Source organism: Aythya fuligula, chromosome Z (assembly GCF_009819795.1).
Source record: "Aythya fuligula isolate bAytFul2 chromosome Z, bAytFul2.pri, whole genome shotgun sequence".
In the NCBI taxonomy this organism is placed as follows: Eukaryota; Metazoa; Chordata; class Aves; order Anseriformes; family Anatidae; genus Aythya; species Aythya fuligula.
In genome coordinates this window covers 51551544-51578195 of record NC_045593.1, presented here as the reverse complement: position 1 = coordinate 51578195, position 26652 = coordinate 51551544, and the positions used below count along the sequence as shown (strand labels likewise).

General features: G+C 37.7%; 1 protein-coding gene across 1 annotated transcript in view; it reads left to right on the top strand.

The window, feature by feature from the left end:
• Positions 1–26652, top strand: part of MEGF10 (multiple EGF like domains 10) — a 98510-nt gene that overhangs the window by 10265 nt on the left and 61593 nt on the right. Inside the window, exons 2-5 of the mRNA XM_032206397.1 lie at positions 1172–1273; positions 16046–16172; positions 19259–19360; positions 20329–20429. Coding sequence (XP_032062288.1) covers positions 16063–16172; positions 19259–19360; positions 20329–20429 — 313 coding nt within the window. The 5' untranslated portion in view covers positions 1172–1273; positions 16046–16062. The remainder of the gene's footprint in view (positions 1–1171; positions 1274–16045; positions 16173–19258; positions 19361–20328; positions 20430–26652) is intronic.

The following is a 26652-nucleotide window of genomic DNA, read 5'->3' as shown; positions in this document are numbered from 1 at the left end:
AAAAGTAGATAAGAGTGCATTATCAGTTTCTTTAGAGATGACCAAGTAACACACATTATAATAATTATTATAATGTACTTAGTTATTATCATTGTCATAGCAGGTTCTGGTTAACCAAATGATTGTTTTACGTGCCAATTGAAAAATAGTTTATTCTCCTGACATAGCAAAGCCCTTGGCCAGTCTGGTGCTGCCACTGCTTTGTACCTGGGGTTGCCTTCCTGGCATAGTGTTAAAAAAAAGAAAAAATATTGAAAACTGCAGTTTCTCAGAGTCTTGTTTACAAGCAGAAGAACTGGAAGCCAAAACCCACCCCCTCTGGAGCATGCTGATCTTCTCCACAGAGCTGGGCACTGGTGGCCTGCATGGGCGCTGTACCTATCAGTCATGCCTGGCCTGTGGGGCCTTGTTGTGAACTGTCAGCCCTCCCTGATTGCCTCTGCAATTGAGAAAAATCCGAGAAAAATTGATTCAGTCCCCTGTGCCCACGCATCCCCTGCCATGGGTGGCATGGAGGTCGTCTGGGCACTACACCCCAGCATCGAGGGCTCCGTGGCCCCTGCGCCTCACAGCCTGGCCTGCCCCACCATGGTGCTACCCAGGCCTGCGCCACATGCGGGTGGGTGACCCGAGCAAACCCTGCGGGAGGACAGAAGCCCTGTTGTGTGCTTGCAGAGCAGTTGCTCAGAAGCTGGTGTACAGCTGTGGCCAGGCTTGTTTAGAAGTGAAGAGTAACTTGATCCTTTAATCTTTTTTTTTTTTTTTTTTTTTTTTTTTTTTTCCCCCAGACTGATATTGTAAATAACAACTGTTTCTGACGGGTATCTGCCAGTGAGATTGAAGTGTGTATTTTAAATTGAGGAGTACATGTCATGAAGATTTATGCTGTCTGCAAATATATGTATTTTAAATTTTACCTATTTTAATTTCTTCTAAAATAAAAGACATAAGAGAACAGAGGCCGATGGCCTGGTGTTCCCACTGGCATCGAGTAAACCAGTTAAAGCTCAAGTGAAATCAGTAGATGAGGTGAGGAGTATGAATGCAGCACCTTCACACTTTACCTGGGTAACGTGCTATCAGGCATGTGAGCATTCAGAAATCCCAGCTCTGCGTCCACACCCAGAACAATTTATCTCTTTTACCAGATTATTATTTTTTTCTTTTATAGAAGAGCTGCATTGCCAACTCTGGGATGGACTCTGCTGAGGACGCATAACATCATTAGTGCCCTGTGTGCTTCAGAGTCACTTTGGATGCAGAGCTAGGTGTTGTAAGTATTGCTGTGCAGGTATACAACGGGGCATCACCACTTTAAGACAGAAGATGGCACTGAACAGAAGTGAATTTCAGTAGTTCTGGGCAAGCTACCATGAATTCACAAAATAATCAAATTTTAATTATTGAGTAAGCAGGTTGGGTGAGTAGCTGTTGAAAACCAAAACAAAAGCACAGCGAGGAATATAATTCCTCACTGTAAATATCCCTGCTGCTGTCAGTTGATTTTTCCATCTCCATAACCTATTTCAGAGAGCCAGGAGACTTGGTCATATCTCTGAAATGGTATTGTTGTTCTGTAACTTTAATGCACTTTCAAGATGTGCTCAACTCTTTCTTGCTCAATGCTAGTTTATGCCAATTTGCATTATGTACGAATAACAACAGCCAGAAGTTGTGAAGTGAACCTCCAAGGATGCAGTGATTTGGAGAAAAGTCCAAATTTGCAGTCCTTGTCTGCACCACTAAAATACAGATTTTTTTTTTCTTTTTTCAGTCTTTGAAAACTGTCAAGCTTTCTATGCACACCCCACCCTTTTACAAGTTGATTTCTATTTTGACAGTGAATCAACTTCAGAAAATAGATTTTTGTTTGGTTTGGTTTGGTTTGCTAAAGTAGTATTGGGATGCAGGGAGGAAATGCTTTTCTCCTGGCAATGAGAAATGTAAAAAATTCCTAGCTTTCTGCTTCTTGTTATTTGGTAGGAAGCTGTTGGAATGAAGTAGAAATCCACTGCAGTCACTCCAAATATGTTTAGTGGAATTCAGAAACATCTGTGGAGGCTGCATGCGAGGACATACTTGAAGCTTCCTTTTCCTCTCCTGTGGGAGTCTCTTACCACACTTCCAAAAATTACCCTGCTTTCTTCTGTATTGCCTGTCTCCAGGGAAATACCAAAGTTTCAGTACATGAAGGTTTTCTCTTAGGCATGTATGTGTGTTTTTCTTCATTGCAGTTTACAACAAGAACACCATTGGGAAAAACACAGAAATGCAAAAGTGAATAGATAAGGGGACATTACTGGCCTCTTCTGAGACAAACCAAATCTGTTAAAAATTGTCTCAGTCATGATTCTCTGTGCAATGATTCATTTTTGAATGCCCAGTAGCCCCAAACCTGTCTTTTCAGGTTCTAATAATGATGCTACAGACATGGTATGCACAATGTGGCAAAATAATATACTGGAGGTATTGAGTCCTTAGGGTTGCCTGAAAACAGGGACTAGGAGACCTAAGTTCTATTTTCTGCTCTACTGTTGATGCCTTTTATGAAATTAAATAAAACATCTAGACAGAAGTTTAAATACTTTGTATACACAGTGTGTTTCTTGATAGTAGCCTAGAGAACAAAAAGCCTTACAGTGTTGGAAAAAATGTAGAACTCGAAGGGAGTTATGCTGATAAAAATACAATATGCAAGATTATTTCATGACATACACTTAAAAGTAATTTTGCTTAAGTAAGTGAAGCCTAAATTAAAGAGAATAAGGGAGATCAGGTATTTGCAAAAGGCACATAAGAAGAAAAAGACCTGCAAGGTAGAGAACTACACAGGAACTTGCTGGAACTCCTTGTAGTCTGGAGCAGCCTTGGACTCCTGAGAGCACAACAAAGACCTTCAGACAGTAGCAGAGAGCATCTGCCCTGGCTCATCTCAGCCAGTGAGGAAGACTTTCCAAAAAATGTTCACTTATTGTCATGGAGGGAGTGAATTGGAGTGTCCCAGTGTGCCCTCCAAAGAGAAGAAAGGTTTATTCATGGATTAGTTCATGAGGCAGCTGATAGATTGGGTTGGATGAAGTGACCGTCTTTTGTCCCAGCCCATGGTAGACAGCGGTTTTTTTTGGCTTTCAACATAAGGACATCCTGGTGCCTTTCAGGAGAGGATGCAACGGATATTGGTAGAGTTTTTGTTGCTCTTCTACGCATTCCTACCTTTCTTCTGACTTGCTAGCACAGAGCAGAAAATCAGTAAGGAAGGTCAAATAATCCCTTGCTCCTTACTGGATGAACTGGATGAAAAGAAGCAATTTTAAGCAATATAGCAGCTGGCCTGTCCATCTTCCTTGGTAACAATAGCAACATACATTTCTGTGCATTTAGTAAAAAGGCTGTGTGAAATTGGAAAAGAGCAGTTAGTTGAGGGAGAATGCCTGAGTAAGCTGAGTCATTTTGCTATGTCAGGACTAGTAGATGTGAATCATTTGGATTTTAGAGACAAAAGAGTATCAGCTGGTAGTAAAAACACTGTAACAGTGGTCATACACCAGCCTAGGTGTGGAGTTGTCATAGGTGTCATTACCATGAAACTGAGTCTTCAGTTATAAGAAGTCAGCTGTCAGCATCATCCAGCATATTGCCATGGGCAGGAGGAGGGATGTGCTTCCTCCTAGCATCAGGCAGTTCCTCAGAGCGGCTGCTTTGATTGCTCCCACTAACATGGGCTTTTACCCTACCTGTGTAACTGCAGTTAGGTTTGCTACCCCTGCATGAAGTGCCCAGTTAAGATGCCTGGGGCATCACTGCTGCAGTCAGCCAAGTGACCTGGCAAATGTTGGCAGCTTTGAGCTGTTGGGCTGCTCTGTATTTCAGAGGGAATAAGAAGTTTCATGACTTAATTCAGGTTTCATCCCAAATTTCCACACCAATCAGAGGAGAGTGTCCATGTTTGTTTGTTTTTTTTTTTTTTTTTTTCTTTCTAGAAGCTCCCTGACTGTGACTGTGCAATCCCTCTGCAAATTCTGTGCTGTTTTTCACTGTCCTCTCAGCTGGTTGCTCATCTGCTATCAAACTAAAACAGCAGTTGTACTACTCAATGTTAAATTTTGTCCTGGTTGGTTCTACGGATTGCTTATATTGCTCATTAATTAGTGAGAGATGACACATTCACACATTCAAATGGCCATTGCATTTCCTTCTGAATGTTGCAAATGCTTTAAAAAAAGCACTTTTTTTTTTCTTTTTTTTTTTTCTTCTGATGAATGTCTGAATCAAGGCCAATGTTCCTGTAACTTTAACTGAGTAGCAGCAGAAGTTGTAACAGAGATGCTGTTAATACCAGTTGAGCTATAAGTTATAACTCTGCTTACAAAGTTTGCCTGTTTTCTGGCATGGTCTCTGACACATACACTCCAGTCAATCACAGTGAAGTGCCTAATAACAGATGTGGCAATTAAGCTGAAGAATTCTGTCTGTCTTTTAATTTTTATTACAGAGAATGACAAAGTACCTCATTAAACCCACCATCATAGAGATTCTTTGAGTTTGGCATACAAATGTCTGCAAAAATTAGATCTCTGAATAGAGTGCCTTGTTACTAAAGGTGCTTTGTCAGACAATGCTATCAATAGGCCGTTTTTGTAATGACTGATATGTGCTCATGCTACTGCTGTCCTTTTACAACCCATACTGCAAAGAGGTACAGATTTAAAGAATGCAACATGTGTCCTAAAGGATAACAATTTGAGGGATTTAAGACCTTGTGCTCAAGTTAATAAAAATGCAGTCTTGATTCTTCTAGCTTCAAATTACACTGCTTTCAGCTGGAATTAGCAGCAGACATCATTTTTAGGAAGGTTTCAGATAACCTGGAACCAAAGTGAATTAACATATTTTAATAGGAAAATTTATCTTGAAAGAAATATTAATTAAAACCAGAAAGGTCTTCTTTTGATTGTTAGAGCTTCTAAGGCAATTGCCTTCATTAGTTTCTTTTAATGATGAACCAGGAACTCTTTTTAAAGGAGATTCTGGTTCATCATTAAAATAAATGAATTTAAGAATGTAATAATTTGGAATGTATTCAAAATTGAGGTAAGAGAAAACTGAAAATGATACAAATCATGATTGGGAACTTTGATATGAAATTACTTTCATATTATCAAAATATTTTTATGCATAAAATGCACAGTTGTTTACTTTGTTATTGTTGGAAATAACATGCTTTATTACTACCAGTCACTAGTGTTGGGTAGCAGCTTTATTTCTTTAGAAGTAGTATTTATTCCCTAATGCACAGCACCTTGCCTTGCAGCTGCATCTAGTTAGCAAGTAGTACAGTGAATCTGTATGTGTCGGTGTGCATTTACCTGCATCTATATATATGCACCAGTGTGTGTGGATGTGTGCAGGTGTTCATGCATGCAAACGTGGAAGAGAGAAAACCTCTAGACCCCATAGGCCAAGCTGAACTTCTCTCCAGGGCTATCTTTTCCTCTCTGTTGACAAATAGGAACACTAAGTACTAAAATTACACAATCATAAATATATTTTTAAGTTTGATTTTTATTTTCTTTTTTTTTTAAATAATGAAATGTTGGGTTTAGGTGTCTTAAATGATCAGCTGTTCCTTAACCCCTTGGTTATTTATATGTCTGCAGATATTACAGGCTACAGATGGAGCAATATGACCAATCCAGATCGTTACCCAGTAATGTCAAGGAGCAGTACAAATCAAACAAGTTAGTCTAAAGTAAAGGTCAGGGATTATTTAGAGAGAAGGCTTACACATGCAGGCATTGTTTTCAGAACTGCAGATGTTCATAAGCTTTACGAAGGGCGTACAGTTAAGAGTAAAACAAAGTCTTGCCCATGCTCTCCTGGGGGCAGAGGCAATGAGGTAGAGTGACGAACCACTATAAATGGACATGATGTGATCACTTGGCAGCATCTCTTAGGGCCTTCAGATGTAGTTAAGTAGCTGTGGTGAAGGAAAATAAGTGAGAAGTGAAATGACAAGATGGGAAAGTTGGCCTGATCTTGCATGTTAGTCTATATCTTGTTCCATTTATTCCAGTTAGTAACAAATCCAAAAGATGCACTAAAAGGAGCTCCCACTGTTATTAAGCCACTTCACTGTGGTAACCATGGTCTCAACATGTTGTTCACTCTGTAGGTTATCTCCTAGGCTCACTGAAAGCTGTTCAGGGAAGAATTGCCTTTGACTTTAAGGGAGTAGGGTTTACTCCTTTAACTGTGGGCTTGCTAAATAGAATTATTCAGGCTCATTTGGTCTTGCATTATGGTCTTCCATTTTCCCCTTTGAGGAAAGAATGGAGGAGTACTTTCCCATTGTAGTATCCATTCTAACTTTTTTAAAAGCCAAAATGTGAAAGAAATGAATGAATGAAATGTGAAGGAAGTTATTTTCACAAAGTTCCTTGTTCTTTTATCAGAATGTTTTGGGTTTACTTTGTTGTGGGGAGGGGACTCTTGTTCAGGTCATATATGTTTTGAAATAGATTGCTGGAGATTAAAAACAAAAGTTGGTGAGTATTGCATTAAAATGTTGAGAAGCTACATAGACTGTTAAAATGAGTTGGCATCAGAATTATTTTTTTTCCTTTGAAACTTGAAGACTGTAACAAAGTTATGCGATAAGAATTTCCAGAAATGAAATGCTCAGTCTAAATCACGAAAACATGAGTTAACTGAAATAACAATTTTGTTTGCTAAAGTGTCATATGTAAATGACATTTCCTTGGATGATTTAAAAATATAAGTGTACTGACACAGTATTACCAACAAATTTATTCACAAATTACAGCTAGTTGTTAGCAAGTAGAAAATGCCAGTGAAAGGCTGTTGCAAGTGTGGGGAAGTGCAGACTGAAGATTTTTGTCAGTGATAACAGAGGCTATGTCAGGAAAGGAGAAGAATCTAATGTAGGAGGGCAATGTATGTGGAAAAAGAGAATGTGTATGTAATGGGGGAAGGAAAAAAAAAACAAACAACAGAGGAGGTCTTTGAAGAGAGCTGAAACAAGAAAGCAAAAGACTGTTACATGAAGATGAACACATTTGAAATGGATCCTAAAATGCATAGGAAGCTCAAAGTCTTGTGGTTGTGCTCCTTTATGCACTGGCAAAAAGTTGGATACAATGTCTGGAAGGCTGGTACTTGAGATAAAAGGAAAAGAAAGTTCACAAAAGCTACAGTCAAGAGAGGGTAAAACCATGAATTAAAATTTCCGCATAAGTGGAACCAGGGAATTGGTGTATTAAGGCGACCACAGGATTGTGCCAGGCAACTTGTCAGCAACCACAAAGTTTTCACAGTTGCATCCATGAATTCAATATCCTTAGGGGAAAAAAAAAAAAAGAAAAAAAGAAAAAAAGAAAAAAAAAAAAAAAAAAAAAAAAAAAAAAAAAACAGATGTCTGGTCATGTGGTCATGTTATCTGGTGAAGGGACTATGCTAAAAATTCAGTGATCTAAATTTAGAAATAATTAGTCCTAAACAAATGCATCTGGATAATCTGGATATTAGACCTTAGTGCTTCAGCCTTCACCTGTACTATTGAAACAGCACTGGGATTAATATACAGACTGATAGTCCAGGAAGGAGTGCATTATTCGACTAAAAAGGAAAAAGGGAGGGGAAAAGTCTGTCTCTTTGGATATAGCTTTTAGATCAACTCCTGTAGTGTATAGCCTTTCTTAAAATGTATGTTATTTGCTTTCTGTTATCTGTCAACAGCCACATTGGGAAGGATGCCCAGGGCTGATGGGTGCCATCTGTGTACGGACTGAAAGCTGCTGGTGCACCTCTGAACAGTCCCGTGCCTGCCAGCCCTGCAGACTCACGCCTGGTGCCTGCCCCCCTATCACTGCAGCCCCCTGCACTGGTGGCATCGTCCCAGCCGGGGGAGAGCACCAGCCAAATCCCAGCTCCTGCATGTTCCTATGTCCTGCCACTGCTTTCTTCCAAAAGGTGGTTGGTGGCTTCCCCAGGAGCAGCTGGCCAGACATGGGGCCTTCAGATGCTGTGAGAGGGGCTGGAAGGAGAGGAGGAGGACCTCAAAGGTCTGGCTGGAGGCAACAAACAGGTGTAGCAGCTTGCTTGTGTTCAGGTGGTCTGCTTGGAAATGGTAACCTCTGAACAGCTACACAAAACCTGAGAGAAAGATCAGGCAAGACAGGCTCCTGTATGCACTTCACTTTGTGTGGAAGAGAGAGACCAAGGTTCTCCACTGGTGAAAGCTGCAGGTTGCAGTGACCCTGAGGCAATGCTGCCATCAACGTACAGACACAACCTGTTAAGATTTTCAGTGATCTGTGTTTACAAAACTGGCTAATTATAAATTCTTCCCAGAACTAATTTCCATTTGTTTGTACTTCCTCATTTCACATGTAGCTTCTCTGTCCATCAGTTACTCTTGTTACATTATTTGGCTTGGGATGAAGGAACATTAAACATATTGAGGAATTTCCTTCTTTTTTTGTTTGGTTTTGTTTTGTTTACTTTTTGTATGAGAACTAAATAAGTCATTCTCCAGGGATACCCAGAGCAGAAATAGATACTAAGATAGTAAGTACACTTACTTGACATAGTTTTATATGGTTCACTTCATGTTTCTTGTTTAAAAGAAGTTATATCAGGATTTATGCTCTAGCTGACATTTCATCTTCTGAAAGTGTGCTTTTCAGATACTTTGGCTTGGATTCTAGACAGCTTTAACGGTCTTTATTTGGTAACTTTTCATCTGAGTAGAAAATAGGTGGACAGCACATTTAGCCAAAAGATTTATTTGTTAACAATTCATCCTTTCAGCTTCCTGTGTGAATTATCTTTAAACATGTTCAATGTGCCATTCACACAGTTCCATGTGCTATGACTAACCTTAATGATCACAAGCTTGCATGTTAAAGACCTGTACTTGTTATCTTCCCAGAAAAAGAGAAGGAAAAAAAAACAACACAACTTTTAATGTGAACAGTGCTCTGAGCACAATGACAGCTACAGTGAAATGACCCCATGCTTGTGATGTTTGGCAGCCTGCCCCAGAGGAATAATAATGAGTCCATCTGCAAAGGATCTGGCATGCTGGCATTTGTTCTTTACCATGCCTCCTTGCCCCATGCAAACTTGATTTCCACTGAACTTTCTTTACTTTTCCTTTTAATACTGATCTGAGGGAGGAGAAGGGGACTGATGAATGGATGTATCATCCCTGGCACCTTAACGCCTGTGGAAGTTCTCACTGTGCAGTCAGCGTGTTGCATGGCAGTAAGTGAGTCTGGTGAGCCAAAGAGAGTCTTATTTTTCAGGAGGCCTGAAGATCCTAGGGAAATGCCCATTTAGTTGTTTACAGTGAGGTTGTATATTGTGAAGAATACTGCTCAGTGACTTGCAGGGAAGTCCCAAGTGCTCAGGACAAACTACCAGTATCATGCCAGTGATGGAACAGCGCTGTGTTTTGTGTCTGTACTGCAGTGTGATGCTGGGCAGCAGTGCTGCAGGGTTTCCAGCTGTCTGGACCATGCTGCAGCACTGGGTGGCACAGCTGGTGTAAAGCTGAAAGTTTGCTGAGGGTTAAAGGTTTCTGATTCTTCCAACATGCATTGTTACTCTATTTCATTCTGGAAATAGAAACGTCCTTATAATTGAAGTCTGGAGCAATATGCAATGTGACACTAGCCAGCCTCTCCAGATTCGCACCTGAAGATTTTCACGCTTAAGTAGAAGGTGCTCCAAAACACAAATCAACAAGTTCTCTCTGTTATTTAATATAAAATCACATATTAGTCTTCTTTTTATTTTGTTTTTATTTATTTATTTAGAAGAAGCAGTTCAGACATGCGGGCTATGAAATGATATCATTTGTTAAAGGATCCTGATGCTATAGCTTCCAAATCAGGCATTTCTGTGACTTATGGGCAAATAATTTCTGGTCATCTGCAGACATGGATTGTCAGTGGATTCTCTGGAACCTGGTGAATCAAGACTTCTTTCCCTCCATTAACTTCACTTGAAATGACCAACAGATTTGGAATTTATTGGAACCATTGGGGCCAATACATATACACAATTAGTAGGATTACATAAGCCTCATTTTTTTTAGGAACTTTTATAATTAAAAGGAGACAAAAAAAAATAAAAAGTAACTGAATTAACAAACAGTGATTCATTATTTGTTTTTCTTCATAATGTTACCCTTGAAAAAAATAGCAAAACATCTGTCCCCATAAAGGAGAATTTTTCCAGCACACTCAGCTTTTAATTTGGTTATTTTACAGATATCAGCCTAACTTCATGTTTTTTCCATTAAATTTTCATGGTCTGTTTTAAAGAGCTTTGGACTCTTGAAAGTTTTCATTTTTTTCACTTCGAATATTAAAGACGCTAGTTTTTAAGTTTGAGATTCTGTCTGAGATATAGCTGTTCTTGAGACTCTTAAGGATATGCGTGTCTTCATGCAAGACCTGCTAACAACTGAGAAAGGGTGTCTGGGACATTGCTGGGTTGCTGTGTTAACTGGCGTTAAACTTGTGTTAACTAGTGTAAATGGCTACCATCCCCCTAGACACTGCTGGTATGAAAAAGCCATTGGAAGAATAAATGTGTAAGGAGTGGGAGGCTGGAGGGACTAAGTAACTCTGGTCTTGTAGGATGTGGAATCAGGAAATCAACATCCTCTCTTGTGGGGACAACTTGCTCGGTGTCTGGGTTACTACATGTCATGGCTAGTCATACATCTAGCATATTCAGCAAGTAAGGTCAGGTTGTCATTAAGCATGTGGCTGAAGTGGCCTGTCAGTCAGTAGACATTTGGATGTGCATTACTGCTTAAAAGTAAAGAAGCACACGTTAACAGAGTTAACTTGATTAAGCTGCACCAAGAAAGGGCCTCTTGTCATCTCTGATCATCAAGGTGTGAAAGAGTCCTGCAGTTTAGGGCCCTATCAGGTTATCACTTAGCTCCAGGTTCCACACATGTTCTGTCAAGCATGTTCCATACATGTTCTGTTCAGCCTTGCCAGATGAGTTACAGTTTGGTCTCTTCTGCACTCCCCTAACTGGGGATGATGCCTTTGGAGTGACATATTTTGAGCACTCAAGAAAAGACAGTTGCTTTATTTACATTTGTTGTGGATTTTATTTTATTTTGTTTTGTTTTGTTTTGTTTTGTTTTGTTTTGTTTTGTTTTGTTTTATTTTATTTTATTTTATTTTATTTTATTTTATTTTATTTTATTTTATTTTATTTTATTTTATTTTATTTTATTTTATTTTATTTTATTTTATTTTATTTTATTTTATTTTATTTTTATTTTTATTTTTATTTTATTTTTTCTCCAGCCAGTCTAGGCTCTGTGTGATAATGCTGCCATTAAGGTTGGTTCATGTTTGTTTTATGGGTGAATTTTCATGTGACACCACATCTAACTGACAACCAAAGAAAAATCACCTCCTATTTTTCATCTATTATTTTTCAAATGTAATCAATACAAGAAGTCACTTTTGTTTGTTTGTTTGTTTGTGGGTGTGTGTGGGTGTCTCTGATAGAGCAGCTGAACCTCAAGAGTGAGAATAGTATAATGCTATGGAAAACACTAAATAGGAAGTGAAGAACCAAAGAACTCACCACAAAATCTTTACAAAAAGTCTTTTCTTACCTGGAGCTGTAATTTCTAGTGGGTACTAGCAGTCATTAAGCCTATTTTGGGTCTCTGGCTTAGTCATGGTATGGAGGTGGTGAAGGCAGAGGTACTAGCAACAGAGTCTCCACTAATGAGTGTGAAGTTTACAGATTCAGTCTGGGAGTGGACAGAATGAAGATTTTTTTTTTAAATAGTATTTGCTGTATATGTAGGATAATTCAATGTTAGCATAATTAAAAACAACCCATTGGATTACAGCCCAGATAACATTATTTGACATACTTCTGCTGTATCACTGCAGAAAGATGGAAATGAGTGTTGTAAAACCTTGGATACACCATCACAGAGTATGAAAAGCTCTTACTATCTGGAAGTTCTTCCTCTAATTATATTGTATGTTCTTGATGCATTTTTTATGTTGGAGTAGTAAAAACACTTTTGCAACAGTAATGAGAAAGCTACATCAGCATTTCCCTTGCTCTTGGGTCCATTATGTCATGTTAGCAACTGTATCATCGTATTCTCTATTGCTCATGCAGTGCTAATCCTGCTTAATTCACTAGCAGTGCTTGATTTTGCTGACCATAAAATATTTGTTCACAGCCTTGAGCAACCTTCACTTTCATGTTTTGCATTGCTTTGTTTCCCTCTTCACCCCCAGTTCCACCTATTTTTTTTTTTTTTTTTTTTTACCTTTTGTGCAGACCAACATAAGGGAGAACTGTGTGCTCTGTGTTCTGCTTGTAGCTCTGCTTGGGGTAGGTGGAGAAACTCATTTGAAATCATGACTTCGTTTTCAGTAGATGGAGGAGAAATGTTTGGTTTTATTTTTTATTTGTTTATTCTTTTTCTAGTTTTGATTTTGGACTGTACGGGGAAAAAAACAAGTGTACAGAACTGGCAGCAGTCACAGAGAAGGTGCCTACAAATCTCAGATCATGTGTAGCATGGTTTAACTGTCTGTGTTTATGCAGTACACATACAGGCTTTGCCATCTGCTTACTAGTGGGATGAATATAATTCATCAAACATATTTTAGGTGAATACCTGTAATTTGTAGGAGTATATTTTTGGGATAACTGTACACCTGTTATACCATCTTAAAAATGAACTTGATAGTAATTTCAATATGCCTTGGGATGATCAGAAAAATTTGTTACTATGACTATTTTTGATTACTATTAATATCTTCATTTGATATAATAGAGATATCACTAGCTAAATTTATTTAATAGGAATAGAGAAATGCATGGGGGTAACCTGCAGATGTTTCATGCAGCTGGGCTGTTCTCCTATTAGAGTTTAAAAACCACGGACCTGTATTAAAGTTTGTGGAGACAGAGACATCTCAGAGCTAAACAGACCATGACCTCATATTGCACAGGCCTTGCCTTAAAGATCGTGCTCAAATGGGAGTAAAGCTGCAGCTTTGTCAACTAAAGTTTTTTCCTCCGATACAATGTCAAGGGGCAGTAAGATTTTAGTGCTCTGTTTAGATATGTGTGTTCTGTTGTGCACTGTACTAATAGTACACTATAGTGTACAACACTAGAAAGACCTGGCAGTAAAACACCTTAGGCTCAGTTAAATTAATTGTGTGTTCAGTTAGATGTTGAAGTCATAGATTGAGAGAGTTGCACATGCTGGTTAACAATCCAAATGACTGGAATATGAATTTTGCTAGTTTCCCTATGACTTGGTCATTGCCATATCGTCTTAGCCAGCGGTTCTATAATTTTGCTTTTTGTTTAAATTCTTTAAACAAATTGTTTAAATTGTTTAATTGTTTAAATACAGTTTCAAAAGTGTCATTTTTTTCTGTATATGCAAACATGTTGCTGGATATTAGAGAGTGTTTGGGAACAACCATTTGCCTCTTTGAAGTTGTTCTTCATTGAGGTCAACAGTGCTTCTCACAGGAGAGGGCTGGATGACTTGTAGAAAGTGTTTATGGCTTGGGGATGTGAATTATAAATATATGCTGTACTAGGTTGGAGAAGCTTTCTGTTTTAGCCTGAATTACTATTTCCCTCATACTTGAACTAATCATTGATTTACATAGAGAAAGCATTCTGCAGCATGAGCACTTTTAGTACTGAAACCACAGGTACTATGTATACATGTAAGTATTTAGACAGCGAAGACACTGATGTTGTATTGGATAAGATGATTTAAGCAATAAGCAAGAAGAAAAGTGAATCTCTGAACAGGGTATCTCAGTGCCAACTGCAGACAGCAAGAGTTAAATCAGTCATCTGCATTTTTTATTGCTAATATAAACACTTTAGCAATGCTAATCAGTGGTACTGATTTTCTGTTTTGATTTTCCTTAATAATTAAGCAAAAGATTGGGAATGCAATCAAGTTTTACACTAGGGGGTTCATGCAAATTATTATTTTTTTAATTTTAAATTTTGTTAAATGTATCCAAAAGGAAAGTTACTGAAGTTGAGAAGAAGAAAAAAAGAAAATACAGTTTATAGTCTGCATAATCAAAGTGCATATTTCTAATGAGGGAAATCACCACTTCGTTGAAATTATTAACTGAAAATATAGCTGCTTTTATTCCGTCTTAAACTGCTCCACATTGACGACACTGCTATGCGGTGTTTGTGCACAGAAACAGTTATAGACCATGAAATGTCCTTCAGCAGCCATGGTTTTTCAAGAGGGATTTAGCAAAATGGGATCATCTCTGTGTCCTCAGATATCTTAAATATAATATTTTCATTTTTTTTTGGTGAGCTTTTTATGTTGACTTCTGAATAAGTGCTTGTAAAGTAAGACTATTACATCTCTTTATTTTCATGGATAAGTGGACTTTTTTTTTTTTTTGTCTTAATTATTGGTGTGTTTTACTCTATTCCGTACCGTAATATTTAGAGTAAGACATTTATTTTCCTAGTTATTTTATTTTGTTAAAAATATGTTATTTTTGTTAAAAAATATTTAGAAGATAAAATTAGAAGTTATTTTTTTTATTATCCTATGGATTACACTCAATTATCTCAATTTTTGGTGTGATATCAGAAACCAGTATTAATATTTGTGTGAAAATGAAGATAAGAGGTCAAATGTTTCCCAGAAAGGGACGTTTGAATCATTACAGGTAACCTTCTGCCAGCTTTCATTCTGGCAATTTTGAACTAATGGTAGGTTAGATTAAAAGTGTTTTGGTATGCAAATGAAATCACTTGCTTGAAAACTAAGATAGACCCAGTCAAAGTACTGTGATAATCTTTTAGATTTTTATGTTATAATAGTAACTTTTTTATGAGCAGAAAGCTTTTTCTGTTTGGGAATTGTACAACTGGCATAGAAGGGGATATTTATGCAAACTATACTGGGAATTCAACTTAAAAGAGCAGTAACGCTAGAGAATAAAATGTGAGACTGTCTGTTAACAATTTAAAGCAAAGTCATTTAAACCCTTCCCCTGACTGATTAATTTGCTTGCATGGGAATTATTAGTTAGTAAAAGGCACTGTGCCATTTTTAGCAAGTCCTGAGCTGACATTGTAGCTACTAATAATGATGTTTAACATCTTGAAGAACTGAGGAGCATTCATGCATATATATATAATTTCACGTATACATTTGCGTAAAAGAATAGCACACAGACATACACGCACCCATCACAGAATCCTATAACACTGCTTTTTGCTCCTCTGACATCCATCTCTCTGCATTACGCTGCTGCGTCTCCCCAGAGAGGCACCTGGGTTTGAGGCACTGCCCCGGTGTCGGAGTACAGCCTTTCCCGAGCATCACCCCCTTGGTGGCCCAAGTATACTCAGTGCTCTGGCATCCCTAGGGATGTGCAGTCACTGTGTGATTTGGGGGTGAGCTTTTCACAGATGGTGCTACGTGGATTAAAGCTGCTCGAGGTGGGGCTTTATCTGGGGTTTTTAAGAAGTTGGTGCTGCTATGCACTTAACCAAAATGCTAATGGTGTAGCATTTTGGTTAAGTGGTCTTTAGGCTTTCTGGTGGCATGTTATCAGCAAAACCTTGAGCAGAGGTGTTTCCACGCTTGTGGTCTTGAGCAAGTGCCAATCTGTTTTAAAACTGCAGCTCTGTTACCTGGTATGTATGAGCCATCTCTAAACAGACTGACCCTGGCCGCCTGCAATGCGGTAGGACTTGCTGGCTGCCCTGCTACTTGCATTAATTACTCTATTTGTCTTCTTCTACCAGAATGGGCATGTATTTGCTGCCACTAGGCATGCTTCATGTGTTTCTTGAAGTACCTATTCATATATATCACTAAACCTTTGATTTTATGCATAGCCTAATAAAATGAGTCAATGGTTTTGGCTCCTTTATCGTTTATGTAATAATTAATGTATTTTATATATATATATATATTTTTTTTTTTTTCTTACAGGTCACCTTTTTGAAAAGATGGTTCTTAACTCCTTTTTTGGCTTTCCTGTCATATTCCTGTACCATTGGGTGGGGATAACTTTATCTTTGAACCTTGAAGATCCAAATGTGTGTAGCCACTGGGAAAGGTAATAATTTCTTTTATGTAAGACTTGACACAAATTCTGATTGTAAAAGTTTTGGTTTGTTTTGCTTATTACATTTTAATTGATTTATAACTTTCAGTTAAATAATGATCTGGGAATAAAATTTTGCATAACCATGTGGGCAAGGTAAGTTCATGCATAACTAAAAGACTATTTCACAGTGGGTTGAAGTGCAGCCATCTTTGCAGTAGTGGTTAGGAAAAACACAACAGTGGCACCAGTAATATTACAGAACTGTCTAGGGACAAGAAAGAAATTAAAAATAGCTTTTTTCAATTTAAGTGAAAAGGAGGTTTTACATATGCAAAATGTAATTAGCCATATTGGAGTTTGGCCAAATTTGATTATGCTGATTCTTTCTTTTTCAACATTACTGGAATCTAAATTAAGATTTTTTTTTTTTTTTGATGAGGTTCAGAAATTTATAACGTGCAGCTATAAATTCATCAGTTTAGTTAGTCCAATTGTTCACCCAATTTCAGGTTAATTGCAAGTGGATTGCTCACAGTGGGTAGGAGAGGTTGAACCACAAGCATTTGTTGTAGTTTTCTTGAGCAAAGATTATAGTAGTGAAACCAGCCTGAATGTCTCATTATTATTATTTAATTAAGCCCATGACTGATCAGCTAACCCCTGAGACAGTCTAACTGTTCATTTGAGACCATAAGTATTTCCTCCATTGGAGGTAAATTGTTTTTTATGTTTAGTTTCTGGAAATGCTGCTGAGCCACTGTACATATATTTGCAATTGTTTGGGCTAAATCTTTGTAGAGGAAGTTGAAACTTGTATTTAAATTTTTATGGTCTGTATATCAAAAAATGTACTTAAGGACTTCCCCCAGCCATTTATTTTAGCTTATGTGCAGCAAAGGTCAGAGCAGATTCTTGGTATGCAATTTGGCATATACAAAATTTTGTATATGAAGTAATTACCATACTAAATACCTGGTTACAATATTCAGGCACAAGACTAGATACCCATGGTTAGGAAAAACACAACAAGCCTGATACTACTCCATGTTGTGTATCATTTGTTAACTGTTTTTATCCATGTAAGTGTTTTTTTGAGGGAAGAAGCAGCATAGTGAAAGCAACATGGAAAAAAAATATATATATAGTGCATAATGTATTTTAAAACAAAGTAATTAAAGTCTACAGAAGAGAAAATACACTCATTGACTGTTTCCAGTTTGTTGAATGAACTGAAAGATCTGTGCTGTGTCTCAGAGCAGGCAGCAGGGGAACATAGCTACGAATGAGTAAAACCAACAGATCCCAGTTCATTGCTGCTGCTGTCACTGGCAGCACTATATCCTTTAAATAAACCTACCCCACCCTGTCATGAAACATTCTTTACAAATGAACTGCGATCACAGCAAGAGCGGATGGGCTGAGCATCGTGTCCAACAACAAGCGCAGACGTTTTGTCGGGCTCGCTCTGACAGCTGGAGAGATTAGGGATGCTTGCCTCTATATGGGCATAGGGAAAACAGGGAGCAAGTGCTGGGCAGCGAGGAGTAAGTAGATCTGGACATGTTTTCTCTAAGTGTAGGTGATGACACTAGGAGGAGGAGACTGTGGCTTTTACCCTGTAGTAGGTGCTGAGGGGGTCAAAGTGTGAGTAAAAGCCAGATGGGCTGTGCGCTCAGCAAGTGTTTTGACTTGCTGAGCCAGCCCAGGAACCAGCACTACAGCAGGAACGGACCACACTTTCCCATATTTTCTAACCCCCTTACGCAACCAAGGACTGTCGGACTGCCAGCACAAACAGTCTGTGCAAGAATTTTCTAGGGTGATTCAATATTTTTCCCTTCTGCAGCAGGGCTGTGTTCCTCTGGCCCCACTGACAGCTCTGGAGGCTCTGGATTTTCACTATATTCATAATTTGACAGGCAGAAGTAATAGGTCTTCAGTATAGTACTTCTGACCAAAATATAAATAAATAAAATAAATAAGTAAATAAAAATCTCTGTTCAAAATTAGCCAGAAAACAAGAAAAAGTACACATTTAAGTATTTTATAACTTCTGATTGCTCAACAGACTGTTGGATGGTACAGTTGTCCTATCTGTTTTCAGTAATTATTATGTGGGTGTACTTCTATATTAACACCCACCTGTATATGTAAGTACATTGACAGACCTTTCCACTACCGATGAAGATGTTTTATTACGGATACAGCTACAGTTTTTAAAAATATATATTTTTTTTCAGAAAATCCTGTGAGATTTTTCTGTTTTGTATGACAAAAGAATAAATATAATCTTGTCTCTTAACTAGTTCTTCAGCTCTCCAGTGATGTTAGTAAAGCAGGAGAAAATGTGCCACACATCTCATTGCCTTGCTGCTTCAGTTAGCTGCTCATTCGAGACAACAATTGCTTTTAGAATTTAAACGTAATTACTTTTCTTTAAATGTCTAGTAGTACCATTTCATCAAATGTATTACACAGAGACATGATTGCTTTCTACATGTATGTTTTTCTTCCCTCAGTGGATAAAAACCCTTTCAATCCATATATTCTATTTTATAAAGTTAGCTGGTTCATATTTAGCCTAAACTTGCACTTGCTGTTTTGTTGCATATGAATATTTTGTTATTTTTTATACCTTTATTTTACGCATTTCCTCATGAATTTTAATACATATTTTATGCCTCCCTTTTTAAAGAGGAAATTAAGAACTAGTAGCATTTAGATAGTAGTTAAAAACAATAGCAGACTATAATAGATCCTTTGTAACAGACAGCATTAGGCTGAAATTGACTGAACAACTTTGTTTGTGAGGGCTTATGGAGCACCTTTTTAGCAGACTCCTCACCTTAGAAAGCAAAGAAGTATTTGTCAAAGCCATGACTGTCTATTGCTAAGTGTGCTATGACTGTGTGTACATCCAGAAGTTACAGGATGTGCCTAAAAGGTGTGCCTTGTTATCTGTTCTTGTTATGTGCCTTGTTATCTGTTCTAACTACAGCTACTTACTAGGACTTTGTTAAAGACTTAATAAAATCACTGTATTGTAAAGGACTTGCTCAGTAATCTGTTCACTCTCTCTCTCTCTTTTTCCCCAGTTATTCAGTCACAGTGCAAGAGTCATATCCACATCCTTTTGATCAAATTTACTACACCAGCTGTACTGACATCCTAAACTGGTTTAAGTGCACACGACACAGGTGATGTATAATTGCTAAATTGTCAAACTGCTGATATTGTAGATATGTGTAGAGACCTTGTGTCTGCTAAAATCAAGCATGGCATATAGGATATTTCATTTATAGTGAGTTATTTGTGTAGCACTGATTGTCTGAGTCAACTGAAAAATGTCTGATCCAAGCAAAGTCACATATCTGTCATTAGCATGTCAGGGTATATCACCCTACTGAGGGCTGACAGAAAAAGAACAGGTTAGGAAAAAAGCATGCAGTGCATGAAGTGCAATTCTCCAGATCCTACCAGGTGCACTTGTTCAAAAACTTCATGAGACACTTTGCTGCTTTGAACCTTATGTTCTGGGGAAAATGTGTGTTACTTGAAAAGGAAGTAAAAAGAAGGTTGGAAGGCACATCTGGAGGTTATCTGGTCCAACCCCTATGCTCAAGCAGAGCCACCTAGAGCAGGTTGCCCAGGATCATGTCCAGGGCAACCATATCCTTAGAGATATTCAAGACATCTTCAAGTGTCTTAACTAGCACTTCTCTTGTCTTAATCAACACTGTCCCAGAAACCAGACTCACCCTTGTAAGGATAAACCCCAAGTAGTCTCTCCTTGGAAACTGACACCAGTAGTGATCAGGGAAATGGATTTGTTTTGCCACACTTTAGTCTCCATTGGGAATGCTAATGGTGGAGGCAATGATACTGTAGTTTGTGATTTGGTTAAGTAGCCAGAATCCTTAACTTTACTGCTGTCTGTCCAACCATGGAAATAAGGTTTGTTGTGGAACCCACAAGACTATTAAATACATCAACAGATAAATAAAGGTCTCTTTCTGGAGAATTCTCCGAGATATCTCTGATATCTCTGATATTTCTGAGATATCTTTACTGCTATCTGAAGATTTTAAAAAATATGTAAGCATATAAATGATTTAGTTTCTGAACCATTAAATATATGCATCAACCATTCATTTTTTTTCTTTAGAATCAGTTACCGTACTGCCTACAGACATGGTGAAAAAACGATGTACAGACGTAAATCCCAGTGCTGCCCTGGATTTTATGAAAGCAAGGAAATGTGTGTCCGTAAGTCTAGCTTCTTTTTGCTTTGAAATTCCGTATATTCATTGCAGGGCTGGTTTGGCTCCCTTTTGGGGATGATCTGTGGGAGCTGCATTACTGGGGGCTCAGTTACTCATCAGTGGTGCATATGCAGATCTTGTTGAAGTCAATTGGTGTTGTGCATATGGAAATGACAGGATAATTGGATCTCAGAAGTCTAAGTAACCAACCTTGATGTGATTCTCACTAATGATTACATGGCACATTACATCTCAGACAGCACAAGTGTCAGAGCATTTTTCAACACAAAAAACAAACACCAACAAAACCAGGAGGGAAATGCAAGGCCTCAGCATGGGCCCAGGTTGATCCCTGAGCAACTCTTGAAGGTATGAAGGTCTGTAACAACTGTTTGAAGGCAGCAGCACCACCCTGTTGTAGGGCACATGCTGCTGTCTCCAAAGCTTCCTAAATCTAGAATTTGAAGAACTCTGTCCAGACTGGCAGTAACCCTGGCTTGGCTCTCTTTCTCCCTCTTGCAAAGCCTTGTGAAGAACCTAGAAAGGTCTGATTCTTAAACTAATATTCATTCAAGATCACAGCAGAAAGGAGGAATGAAAATAGAGGGTGTGTTAATCCATAGCCTTGAGAGTACATGTGAGTGGCTGAACACAGGTCAGGTGGAAACTTGTTCAAAGCTGTACAGCAGACTGGACAGCTAGGGTCTTCCACTGGCAAGAGTGACAGAGAGGAGCTTATAATAGGTGAGCACATGTGAAAGGCAGTGTGTCCTCAAAGTTGTGTAAATGTGTACAGCTAAAAATAGAATTAATTCAGTAGTATTTAACATTATTTTCCTCTGTGGATACACATGTACACAGCATGGACTGTAGCTGTAAATTTTCCAGAAGTCAGGACACTGAATTTGTCTTAAACTTTTAATCTCCTTGAAAAACTGGGTTTATCAGAGCCAGTCTTTTGTCAGTAATGTCATTTGTGGGTGTCTTTAAGAGCAGCCCAGTGAGGGGCTGGAGCCTCTGGATTGTGGGGGCTGGTCCCAGCTTGCCGCCCAGTTGCTGAGCAGGCCTGTGCTTGGCAAGCCCAGCCAAGGGAAAAATGTGACAAGCCCTACGTACTGGGAGAGCTGCAGCGTGTACGCTGCCCCGTCAGACCTGTGGGCTGCTTGTGTGTGTAGATCAGCCTCATGTCCCCCCAGCCCAGGCCTGGCCCCCAGGGCCTGCACAGCGCAGCCTGCGGGTGGGCTCCTGCCATCCTGGGGCCGGGCAGGCCTTGGCCCAGGTCACCTTGTGTCTGTCACCACACACCTCCTGCCTAACCATCTACAGCACTCTTTACCTGGTGCTTTTTCTCATCTGAGAGTGGGAGAAACAGAGATAATTTCATAGATTTATCGCCTCCCTTACTGCTTCAAAGACAGTGGTGAAGCATAGTTTTCAAAGTTTGGAGGAGCTGCTCCAGCAAAACGCTCTGCAAAATAACAGATAACAAGAGATTTGCCATTGCTGCTGGATTTTGCAAACCATGTTAGGAGAAGTCAGTACAGTGGATGCATCTTTGGTCTCTGGTAAACAGAGTCTGAAAAATTAGCATCAATACATACATTAACATTATTTATTCAATATAAATGTGAAACAATGCCTAGATTTGTTCAGAGGCACAGTTCTGTGTTTTGTGAAGTGCATACTGGAAGTGACTGATCGGATTTAGTTGTATATTGGAAAATTGTACGCCGTGAATGTCAAAACATCATGAAATCCTCATTTACTTTTTTTGTTTTATGGCACTCACTGGAATTTGAAAATAAAGCAGTAAGATCTTTGATTTAAAATGTATTTTCTGCACAAGACAAAGCAAGGTCAAAATGATACTGAAAAAAAACACCCTACTTTAAAAGAGAATCAATCTAAGATCAGATCAGCATTTTTTTTATCTTTTTTTTTTTTTTTTAAACGTATTTATTAGACTTATAAGAACCAATTTTTGTCTATATTTGGTTATTATATAAATGAGAATGATCACAGAATCATAGAATCATTAGGTCAAAAGACCTCCAAGATCATCTGGTCCAACCATCCCCCTGCCACCAATATCACCCACTAGACCATGTTCCTAAGCACTACATCCAACCTTTTCCTAAGCACCCCCAAGGACAGTGATGTTTTTCGTTTGATGTTTTGTTTGTTCCTTTGCTTGACTTCTCAGTTTAAAAAGCTCAATTAGAAAATTCTACTGGCAGATGATTTTGGTATGACTCAACACTTCAGTGCATTTAGTGATGAAGTGAAATCTTGTGACTTCCTTTTTAAAATACTAATTAGGAATTTACAGCATGAATACTCACCAGTGCCTATTGTCCTAGTGGTAGCACTTACTAATGGTAGTGCTACTGCACTATTGTGGGAAGAGAATTACTTGTCACTGTATAGAATTATAGCAAGAATGTGGGTGCCTCACATTGCTGAAGTCTCTAAATGTAGTATTCACAAAGAAAAGAATGACCAACAGCAAGAGAAAAGCATGGGCTGAAATTTAAGTGGTTTACATATATGTTTTTGATTTTTTCCAAGTTCATTCTGAACATATGAATTTGAATTTGTCTTAGGATATAAGTTTTCTGTGGAATTGTGACTCTAACTTCGTAGTTGTTTCTAAAATCTTTCAGTTTCAGGTGATTCAGTAGGTGACACTTCTGTTAAGATTTCACTTTTCAGTAAAAATTACATTTGTGTTTTGTTTTTGGATTCAGTAAGTAAACTCATGTGTGGAAAATACACAAACAGACCTTTTTATCACTTAAACAATAATTTGTATTTTGTTTGTTCTTCTCTAAACAACAAATTACTGTTGTAATGTAAACTGTTCAAACCCAGATTCAGAGTTTTAGTATCACCTTTTAACTAATGCCATTGATAAGCCTATGTATGGTGCCACAAAGTGAAAAATCAACAATATAAATACACATATGATTGCTCAAAAAAATCCAAACTCTTTCACATTTTAGCCAAGAAACAGGCAAGTAACACTAGTGGCAGAGACTATATCAGAATCAGATATTGTTAGCAGTATCAGTAGAAAAATATCATGACACTGTCTGTTAAAGTAGAGGTATTTACATGGATTGCATAATTCTGACTCGTCTCTTATTTAGTTAAGGAAGTGCATTGTGAATATTGCAGCTCTCATTTATTTATTTATTTTAATTTGGAATATGGATGCTAGTCTGGGCTACATGCTGAGACACCTTTTTATTAATAGTGTATTATTATTATTATTTATTAAGTTTACAAAATCCATTCAATTTTATCATGTTTCTGAAGCAAAAGGATTCAGGCTTTAAGATGTCTTCTGGTAGCTTTGCTGTAGATTAACGCACATAAAGTAGATTCATCCTTGTAGCATATTGGTAGTGTGAACATTAATTTACAGTTTCTGACAACATAGCAGGATTAAGCCTGTTGAATTTCCTTGAGAAAGAAAATGGAGAATAGGAAGAATATAGGTAGAATTATGAAGCTATTTTACCAAGTAACTGAATTTCCCTCACCTTAATAAAAAACAGATGTTAAGCACAGAAGAAAAAAAAAAAAAAAAAAAGGTTTAACCAAAGGATACGTTCTAGCATATAGTATGGAATTGAAGAATTTATTTGAAAGAACACATTTACAATGTAGTTTAAAAGTAGTTATGTGTGTTTCATTTTTCACAGAAAATGCTGAGGGACTATATTTTAATTAATTTCAAGGAAGTTGAAGTTAAATCTTGTACAATATGTGGAAGAGTTCTTTTACATTTCCAATCTAACTTGGTTTATGCATTCAATTTTCATTCTCAAAATGTTGAGGACTTTAACAGATAAAGAAGCTTATTTTTTTTTTTCTTGAAAAGAGATATATCTCTTCAAATTACTCTTTCTGAAGACTCTAGGAATCCAAATCAGGATACAGTGGTATTAGCACAAATGACAAACACAGAGCATGCAGTCATGCATGTGGTATGACTTCTTTTGTTGGAAGTGATTTATGTGAAAGAAATAATATGGAGATTTACTTACAACCCCAAAACAGACCTTGTTCAGGTATCACTTTTTTCCTTCTAATATAAATTCTCAGTGCAGTTGATCAGAATTATATTTAATATGAGATTTATTTAATGAGATTTCAGGTATGAAATTTCATGAAATCAAGTATGTCTTCAGGTAGCTGCTTATCTGATGTTGTGACTCATTTGTTTTAAAGCTGAAAGTTTAAATTGGGAACCATAGTGGATTCTCTTGGTCATTTACATACATAAATAATTACAGACAAAATATCTCAAGCTTTTGTTTGTGTTAGTTGATTTACGCCTGGCTTTTCAAAGGAAATAAATGACAGATAATATGATCATAAAAATGCTTTCATGAACTTCCATTAAAGATAAAAATAGCCTTTTCACATTTTATAACTGGAAATTCTTCTGTATCTTCTTTTAACATCAGATAATGTAATGCACAGCTGTCTAGATGTTGTCTATGGCGATTTATCATTAAATAACTTCATATCACTTTCTTAATCACAGAGAGCGGATTCATAAAATGCCATTCAGAAATTTCAAGTCTTATCATATTCCACTCTTCATACATGCTCTAGTTCAGAAGTGGAAGTGGCATGAGGCACTGGAGTTACTCCACTCAGCTGTGATACTTTAAGTAGGCATCACAGCGGAGGAGCAATCTGCATTTCCACCGCAGGTGGTATGGTGGAACCCATCAGCATTTAAATAGGTATTTGAATTGTAATCTTCTCCTGAGTTGGAGCACTCTCTCCCTCCCTTCATTGGTATCAGTATGAGCCACGTAATCAGCATGTGAAAATGACAACTTGATCTAAGATTGCAGTACACGTGCTACGCTTCTGGCACGACTGGCTTAATCCCCCTTAGTATGAAGCTATAGTGCTGCAGCATGTCTGTGAGCACTTTTGCGAAGCCCTTGCTTCACACTGCTTTCAGCTTGCTGTACTAGTTGTGTCAACGATCTGCACAGGTTATACGTGTCTTTTCATGTTAATTCACATTGCTGAGTTTTCTCAACAGGGCATTATCATTTGGCTGGGTGCAGAAACACCAGTGCCTGGTGTTAGGAACAGAGACGAAGATACACTTGTGTCTGGGGAACTGGGCAGCCCCTTCCTGCACGTGTGCACAGCAGCAGGTGTTTTGTAGATACTTCAGGTTGGCTGATGATACTCTGTAGTCAGAAAAAGCAAATCTACCTTCTGTGTTTAAGAAAATGAAAAAGATGTGACCTGCTGAAATACAGACATGTAAGTAGGAAAAGGCAAAATTTTAGGGAAGATTTTGAAAGAAACAATAAGAAACAGAAGAAAATGGAAAATAGATAAAAAAGCAAGTATGCAAGTTTAAGCTCTCATTGCTTTTCATATGTTGATTGATTTTCCTTTGCAAAAGAATAAGATATGACTTATGCAATTTACTGCTGTCAGTGAATTATTGGTGCTTCTTTACACTGCTCATTATCAAAGAGATTTCACATTAAATTTTTCATCTGTTTTTGCCCATAAATATTTTCTTACATCTTGTGTACAAGAAAAGTCTCTCTGTTCCAGATGTACTTCAGGTCTTTTCAGCCTGAAAGCTGAAAAGCCTTGCACACTTTTTAGGTCATGTAGTAAATTGTGGTTCTCTTGTCCCAATGTTCAGTGAAATAATCTTGGTATATATGCTGTCTCTTAGGAATGTTAACTACAATTCAGTTAATAAGAATCAGTTAGCCCAGTTAGTGTCTGGAGAGTAATTTCTTTTGGTTACAAAATAGGTATATCTAGAATATAGAAGGAAATTGCTTATTGATCAGATATATTTTGGGGCATTAAGTAACTTAAAAAAGAAATAAAGGAATACTGGATAGTTATTTTTTATAAATCTTGAACATTTTTGAAATATTCTTGGCCTTTAACTTCTTCAAAGTAAAGAATTTCATGTCACCCTTCTCAGAGAAAGAAATTTGTATGCCATATATGTATATATACACACATGTATATATGTATATATATATATATATACACACAATTTTAAGCGATCTTTATTATGTTTATTTGGAAACAATAGTATTTACATTTTAAGAGGTCTTTCATTGGCCCTTATCCCATGTTGTTTAATTGCTGAAGTTAGCAGAGGTTTGGCTGTCAAAAAATGTATACAGTGGTAATGATTTTGGGTAATGTATGTT